At 34.7% G+C, this 12,462-nt stretch overlaps 1 protein-coding gene across 5 annotated transcripts in view; it reads left to right on the top strand.

Annotated features, from left to right (window-relative positions):
* The first annotated feature begins 416 nt into the window (after positions 1 to 416).
* The window catches only part of LOC117103070 (gamma-2-syntrophin-like), a 43,856-nt gene continuing 31,810 nt past the window's right edge, over positions 417 to 12,462 (top strand). The window contains exons 1-2 of one of the 5 annotated variants that reach the window (XM_033243556.1): positions 417 to 591; positions 8,682 to 8,851. In XM_033243556.1, coding sequence (XP_033099447.1) covers positions 8,729 to 8,851 — 123 coding nt within the window. In that variant the 5' untranslated portion in view covers positions 417 to 591; positions 8,682 to 8,728. Of the gene's footprint in view, positions 592 to 4,180; positions 4,260 to 4,517; positions 4,616 to 6,093; positions 6,219 to 8,681; positions 8,852 to 12,462 lie in introns of those variants that run through there. The other 4 variants (XM_033243559.1, XM_033243558.1, XM_033243557.1 and 1 more) reach the window with 4 other exon arrangements.

The following is a 12,462-nucleotide window of genomic DNA, read 5'->3' as shown; positions in this document are numbered from 1 at the left end:
CTTCCTCTAGACTGCTACTGAGTTCGCATGAACATCACTAGGCCTAGACCCATTTTTTTAAAGATTAAAATATGTATTGTAATCGAAAATTTTATTGTCACTAGTACATAAAATACAAGTAAAATTCGTCTTCCCGATGCAAACAATTAGTATAAAATTAGATAATTGAAGGACATATAATAAAACAAAATAATAAACTTTAAAAAAATAAAATAAATAAAAATAAATAAAAAATAAATAAAATAGAGTAATAAAATATGATAATGCTGATAAATAATGATGTTGATGATAACGATTATGATGACAATAATGATAATGATGACGATGATGATGAGAAGATGATAACGATGATGAATCTTCAAGTTAACCTTTGACCGAGAAACAAGTAGGGAAAGAGGTCACACATGTTACAAGGTATCAACAACTCAAATGCCTGGGCGTGTGGTGTGGTGTTAAGTTTACACTTTCTATACGATACGTTTACGAATAGTGGTTGACTCGCGAGTGTAAAATGGTTCGTCCTACTTCGAGTAGTTGAAGTGAGATCATGATTGCCGAATAAAAAAAAATAAGATGGACAACAAAATGAAGGTATTTTCACTATCCTCGTTAGGTATAGCTAGGCCTAAAATAGTGTTTATTAAACTTGGCTAGTAGGAGGAGAGGAGGCGCCTAGCTAGCCTAGCCCAGCCAGGCTAGGCTAGCTAGGGCTTTCCCTAGTTACTAGTAAATAACTCAAATGACAGCAGTCAACCTCTCTAGCCGGGCTAGCTAGGCCTAGATAGCTATGACCTAATTAGCTTATAAGGCCTAGCTAGGCCTAGGCTAGCTATGGCGTCTAGTCCTACACTACACTTACACTTTCAGAGACTAGGTAGTAGGTCTAGTAATAGTAGAATAGTAGTAATGAGATGAATACAGCAGTGTATATATGGATGGCTGTTGACTGGTTGTGGTGACACTACTGGTGTGACTAGGCTTGGTAGGTCTACTACTTTGGTGGTCTATTTTTATAGGCACTGCAAGGCCATACTGTAAGGTATTTCATTTTGTGCGAATGATACATCAAAAACTAGCTCAAATTTGCACGGAAAAAATCACAAGAAAATGGAGTGCAGAATCGTAACTAGGCATACAGTAACTACATAATAAATTGGTTGTTAGAGTTAGGTCAAACCTATATTTTCAGAAAATCCGCGTGGAAGTCAGCCCGTATTTTCCAAATGTAGCAATCGAGCAGCAGCAGCATCGCTCACAGGGAGCGGCGTTGGATTCATCGGTCGGCAGCTGAACAACACAGTGTGTGCCCGGCTGTAGTCCCGGTTGGCTACGGGGTATATTTTCAAGGACTTGGTAGCACAAGTGTGGGAAATATCAGGGGAGTTGCAGCATTTATGGGGTATACTTGCAAAGATTTTGTAGCACAAGTGTGGGAAATAACCGGGGAGAAATTGCTAATTAAAGTTCCTGGCCTATTCTGTGTCAAAAGTGCCTGGCCTATTCTGTGTCAAAAGTGCCATGATTTTCCGCACAATGTTAGTGGGAATGGACCTTTCCGCTATGCTCCGCCCCTTGGATTTTGTTGCTAAGGCCCCACAAGATGGCAGTGTTAAAACATACGCGAACACGTGCGTTTGTGGGACAACACGTGTATTTGTAAGACGCGTGCGTATTCCTAGCGTTGTTGTGATTAGTCAGTTGTTAAGTTTGATTGACACTCCGGAAAGGTCTATTTCAAGCTAGACCGGGTGGTAAGCCCCTTGCTAAGCCTACCTTTAGTAGAGCCAAGAGATTGGGACCAGACAGAAATTAGAATGTTCTTCCACACTCCATCAGGAATCAAGATATCTTGCAAACAAACCTATCTCCAGGGGTCCCAAGTCTCCCGGAAATCGGGACGGCCTCCTGCAAGCAAGAATCTACTGGAAAATAACCCATCTCCCAAAAAATTCATAATTATTTGTATGTTTTTATAGTACTTCATTATCAATTGTCTAACGGAAGTTGGGGCCAATGGATATCATTATGTGCAGCAAAATAAAATTCAAATGGGTTAAGAAAGCTCATTTAATCAGATCTCCCGGAAAGGATTTTCTTCCCACTTGAGACCCTGTAATTCCCACAAATTCAGAATGACTGCATATGTTTACTACTGTGTTATACTTATTGTCTCTGAAATTCGCTGGCCGTAGGTATCACCTGGTCACTAGTATTACCATGTACAACAAAATGCAATCAAGATGTATATTAGAAAGCCTAATACCAGTTCTCTTGGAAGCATAGTACAGTAGCTTTCACCCAAATTAGATTGTTTACCGCAGTGATGGTTCATGTTTCCCCGACAGTGGGTCCAATGTTCCATGACGGAAGGCCAATTTCCATGACCAAAGCAAATGTGGGTGGGTGAGGAATATCCCAGAATTCCTTAGTGGGGGTTCCAGAGGCCAAGGACGAGGTCCCTAGAAACTCCAACTATTTAGGGACTTGAAATGCTTATTTTATCGATTTTAGAGTCTCACATTATGTAAAATTTACATCATCGTCATGAATCAATTTTAAACATCAAAAATTCTCTGTTTACCTAACATTTACTATAAAAATAAATACTTCCTATATGTTACCCTACCAGCCAAATTGTAGCAAGTTTACTAAAATAGAACTTTATTGGTTTAACCATGGATCTATATAGTAAGGTCCATGGTTTACAGGTAATTGGAAATGAAAGTATTTAATATAAACATCGGAAATTGTTTGAGTAGATGTTTTGTCCAATTCTTCTAAAAAAGCACTGTAGTAAATGACTTGGAAATGAAAATAACAGCTTTCGTTTTTATTAAACACACACTGGTAGATGAACCCATTCATAAATGAAAGCTGTGATTTACTAATACTTTGTGTAAATATTTGTAACAATCGTTCATTGTCTTCAGTGTGAAAATGTCTCCAGGCACTGAAGGGTATAATTGAGGGCAGTATACATTATTGTAACCAATGAAGGTCAATTGAGTAATATTATGGTTATGATTGTGTTCCTTAGTTTAGTGATACTATGGAATACTATACTATTATTCTAGTATCAATTTTGTCTATTGGTATACACACTATTTCTTTATATATATTGCTATCACTTACTATTGTTTTTCTAATAATATAAAGTGCAAATAAACAATATATAAGCACTAATAATTTGTTACAGATTAATATTTATTTTATTCATATTTTATTTTTGGTACTGTACAGTTTGCTGTCTGTACTCTATTTTAAAGTGTTTCATGTTTTACTTTTAACTAACTGCTGGCTAGATTTGCACATAACATGACTAATGAACTACCATAGAAAGGTTGATAAAAAAAATCTGGGTTCAATATTTTTAATAAAAAACTGTTTCATTTTTCAGTACAAAGAAATTGTCTTTTAGTTTAAATTTTTTACTTAGAATGAATTATTTATACCATAGGCTAATGGAAGCATTCGATTTAAGATTTCAAAAATATATGGTATAGTATGTTGGTATTCAGTACATATTGCATATTTCATCAATAAAATTTAATATACATGATAGTCCTGGTACAAACAGCACACAAAGAGTATTTACAATAGAGTATACATTAATAAACATATATAAAGGGTAAAATTTGTGTAAAACATTTTTCACAGTTTTTTAGGGGGAAAAAGAACAATTAATTTTCAGATTTAAAAATTGTCCAAAAGCTTTTTGCAACATAATTATTGATTGTTTGAAATGTTTTAAATTTAGTTGTTGGAGCTACTGTACATTACTGATGATGACAGTTTTAGGGAAACATGTATCGGTACATATTATTATTAGAAGTATACTGTATAATTCAATCTTCTATCTAGTAAATACTATCTTGATTTATATTGATTTATCATTAAATTACCTTATTTATAATACTTTTTAGATGGCAAAATATTATAACTCATCATTATTCCATATCCCTACTAAACAGAGAAAAAAAAGTGTAGATGTACAGTATAGTAATTAACATGTCCACTTGGTTTGTAATCATAATTTGGCCAATCAATCTAAAAGCATATTGACAGAACAAATGCAACATGATACTCTAAATATAGAAAGATTCATTATGAAATCGACCAATCATCTTACTCCAATTTATCTTCAACCATGTAAACATTTTATTAATAAAGGACTGGCAATTGTGATGATATCTCATTTGACAAATTGTATTTATATTAAATAATTCTTGCACTCAGCTAAGATTGCTATGGTTATATAGGTAGGTTTTGTGGCATTTTATAAATAATGATGATAGACCTGTCTTTGGTTTATTATTATGTCTCTTCTACTGTATGTCATGTACAACTTTGTAGCCACCAGCATTTTCATCTGCTGCAATTACGGTTGTAGTATACTAAGGACTCATTGTTGACACAGCCTATATTGGATAAATAATACATGTAGGTTTAACAAAGAATGGTTTTGTCAATATTCAATTGGTAGGCCTACAGTAGTATCAAGTGAATGTGTCATTTGTTCTGCGGTTAATAGCGTTAGATAATGTGTCTTTACTACACACAGTCAAAAATTTAGGGAAGTGGACATCAGCAGTGTTCAACAGTTGAGCTTGATGAGGTTTGATGTTCATTGTTGTTTTCACTATGTATATCTTAAGGAGCATTGTTCTTTTTCTAAAGCTCTGTCCATACTATTTAATTTTAGTGTTGTATGCCCATATATAGTCATGATGTGCCCATATATAGTTATGATGTGATCATATATAGTCATGATATGCCTATATATGGCCATGATGTGATGTCATCATGACTATTAGGCATGTCACATGTTTTTGTCTAATAAACTATGATAGTCTGTACAAGCTCTGTTCAAACTATTAAATTTTATGTGACAAAATGCATGTGATGTGTCCATATATGGGAATAATGATGTCATATTACAACCAAATATGGGCATATCTTATTTGTCACGTAAAGTTTAATAGTGTGGATACTTAAGGTTTGATGTTTTTTTTGTTAATATTTTATTTCTTACAGGATTACACTAGCTTGATTTGATGACTAAATAATTCAATCTAAGCAAGCTATATTTGAAACAAATTTTCACTCATTTAAATATTGTATACCCCGGGGAACAGTGAAATTACAGTATTCTGGTCTTGTGGTTTAATGTTCTGGCACAGAGTAAATTTGCTCATAGTATATTTTGGTAGGGGTTCTTAAGTGTGGTCTTCTTCACGTGCAAGTTTGTCTCGATTGTATTATATTTACAGTGGTGGCACCCAAGGATGTAAAGTCACCGACAAGAGGTCCAACCTCCATGACCGGAGGCCATCCCGACTTCAGTTCTATCATGGTTGGAGCAAATTTTTGAAATAATTGCTTCTTGAAGTAGTGTTCACTGACAGAATCATTGGCTTCTTGTCTGACAAGGTTCCAGGGTCCCCCGCCCTCCCAATTTATGGGCGTATGCTGGGGTTGCAGATATAACAACAAATTAGTTTTACTAAAGTGGGTTAAAATATTAAAGTGACTAATTACTTTTAGGTCGCATTCTGGGATTAGCTCAGCATTCTCATTTTTCGAAATCCCTTCTCCCCAGGCAGAAACCAACCTACACCTCTGCAAGGGGGCTTTAGGGTCTCCCGATGAGGGTTCTGTGACTCCTGCTAGAACCGCCACTGTAATATTATCAGTGCTGGATTCTTCAAATTTTTCATTGGTTTCAATTTGTTTAGTTTAATTATGATATTACTCAAAAGTATGCTGAGCTTTCATCAGCAGGGTCTACCTCTACAGATTTTAAGATGACACTGGTTTTATGTTTCTTTTGGGGAGTGATGTCTGCCGACTGCTGTCCAGTCTATTTCATTTTATCTATGTTCATAACGTACATTGTTGGCTTTATGTCTGGCATGACCTAAGCTTTATGAGGTCATCCTATTACTGTCAATATAAACTCAGCTGGTGAAAGGATATATAGCTCACACATGTGGGTTCTCATCACATCCTTGATTGCATCTAATTACCTTACCGACATCTTTCTCATTAGAACACAGGTTTCTCATACTGTACCTAGCTGTGGTAATCAACAGTCGAGTTTATAGTGAGATCAATAAAACCTTTGTCACATTATTCCCAGTCTGCCATGCATTTCAAATCATACTGGACTGGAAAACACAGCTCTAATATTAATTACTTGAACAGTTGACTGGCTTCATGTATGTATAGATTATTATGTTCATTGTGTTATTAATATTTAAGGCATGCTTGTTGATGATAAAGTTCACCTTTGTACAGTACGTTTATTGACAACTCTGCTTATGCTTTACCCTGTACCCCTCGCGATCTACAGTAGCAGCAATATTGTGTCTTCTGATGTAGAGGAATAAGTTCCTTCTTCGACTTGTACAGTATCTATGAGAACCATGAGCTAATACATTATTCTTGAACTGGTTTTGCCAATTGCCCTGATAACAGGCATAGGATTTGTAATTAATATCACTCCCTAATTCTAAACAAAGCAACTTTTTTTTAAAAAGTACAATGGTTGCTTAATCAGCTGCTTTCATTCTCTTTGTTTATGATTGTCAGTTTGTTCTTTGCAACATTTCTCTTTTAGAAAAACAAAATAAAAAAATTATTTTAAGAAAAACATTTAATGAGGTTGTTCCATCAAGCAAGGCACTCATCATTGAAGTTTTCTAAGTGGAGAAAATTCCTGCAATTTTCACTCAAAGTTGAACCCAGGACTTTGCGCTTTAAAGGTTACTGTCCTCACTAGTGTATCATGCATGGGCGTAAGCTGGGGGTGAGCATGCACCCCCCACCCCTCTTTAATTAATTTCCACCAAGTGAGTTAAAATACGAAAAGTGATCATTAAGTTTTTATTAGAATAGAACTTTAGTTCTGCTTTCTCAATTTTTGCACATCCCCTGTACCACATTCTCAATTTTGGCATCCCCTCCACCCCGACAGGATACAACCAGCCATACCGCCCCTGCCATACAGTATACAGTATCCCACAAAAAGATAAAATGTAGATGCTCACATGATTTAATGCCAATTTCGCATGATAGAATGATGTACCTAATAAAAGTAGGCATTTCTGTCATTGTTTGCAAACTGCATCTTTGCATGCTTCGACTAGATGTTTATTTCTTCTTCCCACCAGCAATGTACAATGTTTAATATTGAAATAAACATCATTTCTTCAATTGGTATGCTGACTTGAATTGTAACCTTTATCACTCAATTTTCATTTACTGCGCCTGTTGACATTTTTGAGTAACTCATCCAAAATTTTGAAGGGATATATCCTGTCTCTTATACACATCTAGATGTGTATAAGAGACAGGGATGAAACACGACTGTACTACCTGTTTTTTTCCGTATTCTCAGTGCCTCATGTAGGCTCTGTCTCTTATACACATCTAGATGTGTATAAGAGACAGGTATACAGTATCCCACAAAAAGATAAAATGTAGATGCTCACATGATTTAATGCCAATTTCGCATGATAGAATGATGTACCTAATAAAAGTAGGCATTTCTGTCATTGCTTGCAAACTGCATCTTTGCATGCTTCGACTAGATGTTTATTTCTTCTTCCCACCAGCAATGTACAATGTTTAATATTGAAATAAACATCATTTCTTCAATTGGTATGCTGACTTGAATTGTAACCTTTATCACTCAATTTTCATTTACTGCGTCTGTTGACATTTTTGAGTAACTCATCCAAAATTTTGAAGGGATATATCCTGCTGTAGAATTACCTCTTAATCATAATAATCCACTAAAAAAAATCCTTGAAGTACTTCACACATGTGATTAACATATCATTATATTTTTATTGCTAGCAGTTAAACATTAATTTTCCAATCAGATTTATCTTGGACCAATGGTTATTTAGTAACCAAGCAATTCTTTCCGATTCATTGATTTTGTTGTTTTCATGCTTTTCACACTGTCTATTCAACTCATCTGTGAACATACAGTTAATCTCCTAATGTACTTTATTTCTTCACCTAAGATGCATCTGATGATTCCTTGTTTAATGTATTACTGTAACTCTAACGTAGATAGCGTGCAAGGACAACCCATATTTGAAGATATTCTGTAATGAGTACATGTCTGAATCGTGATTGTGAGATTTTATCCTCATCGTGAATCATGCTGACAGCTTTTTTTTTGTTTCCATGGCATATTTTATGCTCAGTATTACTAGCTTTACGGTCAATTTTAGATGTGTACTGACAGCTCAAAGCTCCTACAAGCTTGCTTATTGCATATTTGGAATGTCGTGAGGTGGAACTCAGTACAATCTTTGCCAAGTTAACACCAAGGATTCATTTTCTTGTTTATTATGTTACTAATCTCTCGATCACATTAGTGAATGTGTTTCAGACGGAAGTCTGCTAAAGATGGAATTATTTGCAGCGATAGTGAATGGACTGTTTTGTTTACTAGATGTTTATATGTGAATGTCAATGTGTACTTCCTTGCCAGTATTTGACTTTGTGATTGGTCATTTTGAATGGTCAGCTATAGATAAGAAGAGATTACATTAGATTTTGCATCATAAAAATGATGGGTTTAATATTAAAGCAAATGTAATTTAATTTGTTGCAATGTGTGGATGAAACACGACTGTACTACCTGTTTTTTTCCGTATTCTCAGTGCCTCATGTAGGCTATTGAAGATACCATCGTACGGAGGGAATAGAGATGACACTTCGTTTTGATAACCTGTTGTTATCTGTTGGCCTCGAGCCGTTTATTTTACGCATGAGCCATAATCTTAAAATTGTAAAAAGGAAGATACGCCAGCCTCTGTGGCAGATTCATGGGGTAAGAAAGCTAATTGTTTTTCTTATACTTATTAAAGCTTGAGTTAGTATTGTATGTTGTTATTGCATGTTTTGATGTGTTCTGAATTCTGGTTGCAATCTTTTTTGGAGTCAAATATTTTTATACCTTTGTTTTAATTTCATATTCATATGCTGTAGTTCTTCTGGTATAGGATCCCTCCTCCCCCTCTAACACAAAATTTAGCCAATTTTTTGACTTATGCTCAGGAAATCCGCTTTTCAATCAAAATTTTCAGCACTATATGCTTAATTCAAAGCCAGTATTCAATATTTTTATGAGAATATGTAAAAGACATACCTTGGGCTTTTGCTGGAGGAAAGGCTGGTACGTTAAATTATGCATAAATTGGGGGTGGGACTATAACCGACGTGGATACCTTTGGAACTACGGTACATATCATTCTGGTTTTCTTTTCTTCGCATTTATTGTTCTTAAATTTATTAAATCTGCAGTCTTAGTTTCTCAAATGTGCTACATGTATTGATTGATTGCTACATGGGTTGATTGTAGCTCTAGAAAAACTACTTAGGGTTTAAGTAGTAGTCATTTTAAGGGTGGGCGGGTGATAAGATACTGATTTTAAGAATGGCCAAGGGGATTAATAAAGGTAGCTGAAGGTCGATAAAATTAGCTTTAGACTGGATGGAAAACTGCAAATGCACTGACCTCCGAAGTGTCGGGTTCTGTACTGTAGCAGTAAGTTACAACTATCCACATCATCCTATAACCAAAACCAGTGTAGCCCTAGTTCGAGTCTCTGTATTTTTGAGTGGTTTTTCATAACTATTTAGAATTATTATATTATTATTAGATTGTTTAATGCTTTTAGTATTATGAATTGAACAAGGCAGAATATTCCACTTATCATTACTAATCTCTTCTAAGTACATTCATGTAATGCTATTATTGTATGTCCAATTTTTTACATTTTGTGTATAAAAAAATAAAATAAAAATTACTGACGAATGGTGTTGTAGGAAACGATACTAATTTACAGTTAATTTACGGAAGTAGGATAAAATAGTGAATTAACGTCTTGAAACGAACATGCTTTCAGGCACGCAGTGTACATGCTCTTCAACTTTAATATTGCATGTTTTATGGCATTTTTAATCCAGGGGTTAGTTACTGTACATGTTTCAATTATCGATGCAAACGTGAATGATGGTCTGAGCACAGTGGCCTGAGTGGCATGATCGGAGTATATAAACAAATTGCAATAAAATTGAATAGCTTTAGGCGCTTGGAAGAAAAAGGAGAGCCAGAAAATACTGTACCATCATATAGCATAAATAAACCATAAGGTATCCGAACCGATGAAGGTAAAGTGATGATATTGAACAAAAGCTGTGGAACAGTGAGCATTGCTGGCCGTTCACAGGCATTTTTGGGCCTCAAAATGGAAGGTTTGTTGGCACTTAACTCACAGGTGAGCTCTCATAATACAGAACTGGCATACTTTTTTGCTCAATATACGCATAGTACTAAAATCAAATAAATTAGCTAAACATAAAAATAATAGAAAATGCCTGTTTAACAATAGTCAGTGGTAAAATTATCTTTAGACTTGGCCACCTTTAAAAACTGACCACTTTTCCTAGCCTTTATTATTCTTGTTCAGTTCAGGTATGTTAGTAGCTGACATTTACCTTGATTGCTCTCTGTACAGAGTTAGAAATTGCCTAAATTGTGGGACAATCAACTTGTCATTGATATACTGTACAGTAATTCATTATTATAAAAGGCAGGTTAATGAAGGGAAGATTGCCATTATGCTATATTATTTATAACACTACAAAAGCCAACTGATTCAAATTGATTATTTTGGAAGTTTGGCTAGAATTTAAGAATTCCTGACTTTTAGAATTGCAAATTTAGCCAGGAAAAATGCACTCGACATTAATCTGAACTAGACTTTATATAGTATTTTATATAGTAGCACCTTTTTCACGAATATTTGTATTCATAGGCACTTTACATAAGAATATGCAATACAAAATATAAATTTAGAAATATATGATATTACCATATACAAATTGATTAAACTGATTTAGAATATTTCTTGAGATTAGTTATTGAAATATTAATAATTAAAATGAGACAAGCTATATAAAATGTTATAAAATCATTAAACTCAAACCCAGACTTTATTATTAATACACAGGGCAATCAAGATTTTTTTTTCAACTGAAATTTTTAGTTTACTGGTATTAGAGAAAATTCCAATTAATTGTTCCAAGCTATGTGCGATGCAAGTAGATTACCCCACTGTTTTTATAAATGAACACATATGATGAGGGGATAACATTTCATGAAATCACACTGTGGTCACTTGGTTATAAAAAAAAAACAAAAAGAAAAACATTCCAAAAACCTGAATTGAACTTAAAATATAAGGAAACTGCATTTGATTTCATTTCATTTCTTTAGGCACGACGAGTGCCAAAGATACCGTATGCCAATCAGTGAACTTAATCACTATCCTACGTGGCATATCCATTAAACAACGGGACTGAATGGACCAGTACACCGGGGTGACCCACTATACTTCTCGAAGGATGTACTGGGTCCTTTAAAGTGCACACGAGCCAAATGCGTACACTGGGCCTATGGTTTATATAGACGAGTGAGCCGTTCGAACCAGCGCCGATATTATAGCTGAAGGTTACGGTACCCCTGACTTAACCGCTCCCCCAATCAACTTGCAGGGCTCATAAACAATGATATAGATATGATTTGATCATTTGAATACTGACCCTTGTTTGCACAGTACTTCCGGGTTAATAAATATCAGCCTAGTTTCCCCCAAATTGGTTTTTTTTTTTGCAGAATTCTCACCCATGAACTTCAAATTAACCAATCAAAAAAAGTTTTTTGTAAAGTTTTCTGCTTAAACACACCCTAAAAAAACTGCTCTGAACACGAAGGATGTACTGGGCAGAATTCTCACCCATGAACTTCAAATTAACCAATCAAAAAAAGTTTTTTGTAAAGTTTTCTGCTTAAACACACCCTAAAAAAACTGCTCTGAACACGGTCTACTTTCTGGCAATGTTCCACATACTCATGGTCTAATTAAAAACCTTCATGTTTAAACCTATTGAACCTGTTAAACCTAAACGTACAGCAGTGTAATGCATTCTTAAGGAATACTGTAATTGACTTTGAAAGATAATTCCACTATTGATTGAACAGTTGCTTGATTTAGTAAATTTATGTACGCTACAGTATGTGTGGGAGCTTTAGGCTTTTATGGTGTATTTTTCATTCTGTAGATCCAATTTGGAATGTGAGAGTGCTCTACAATGTAAAGGACATATTTACCTTATTCCCTGGTGGAATGAAGTATTCTATGTAAACATGTTTATTTGCAGTATTTTGTAAACTTCGAAACTACTGTATCCCTTGTAGCAATTATGGACAAAAAAAATTGTATCTAAAAAAAAAAATGTAAATAGAAGTAAGTTGTTAATCGTCCTTTCCCCACATCTTCCCAAAAATGATCAACAACTCTTTTTTTTTTACATCATTGCCTAATTGAAGTGTTTTTCATTTTGTAGTGAAAGATTGAAATATTTCTTGATACAGTA

The sequence above is a fragment of the Anneissia japonica genome, unplaced genomic scaffold, assembly GCF_011630105.1.
Source record: "Anneissia japonica isolate Jap-2015-1 unplaced genomic scaffold, ASM1163010v1 scaffold284975_len822289_cov185, whole genome shotgun sequence".
Classification (NCBI taxonomy): Eukaryota; Metazoa; Echinodermata; class Crinoidea; order Comatulida; family Comatulidae; genus Anneissia; species Anneissia japonica.
Note: the sequence above shows the minus strand (reverse complement) of the source record. Positions and strands in the feature narration are given on the sequence as shown.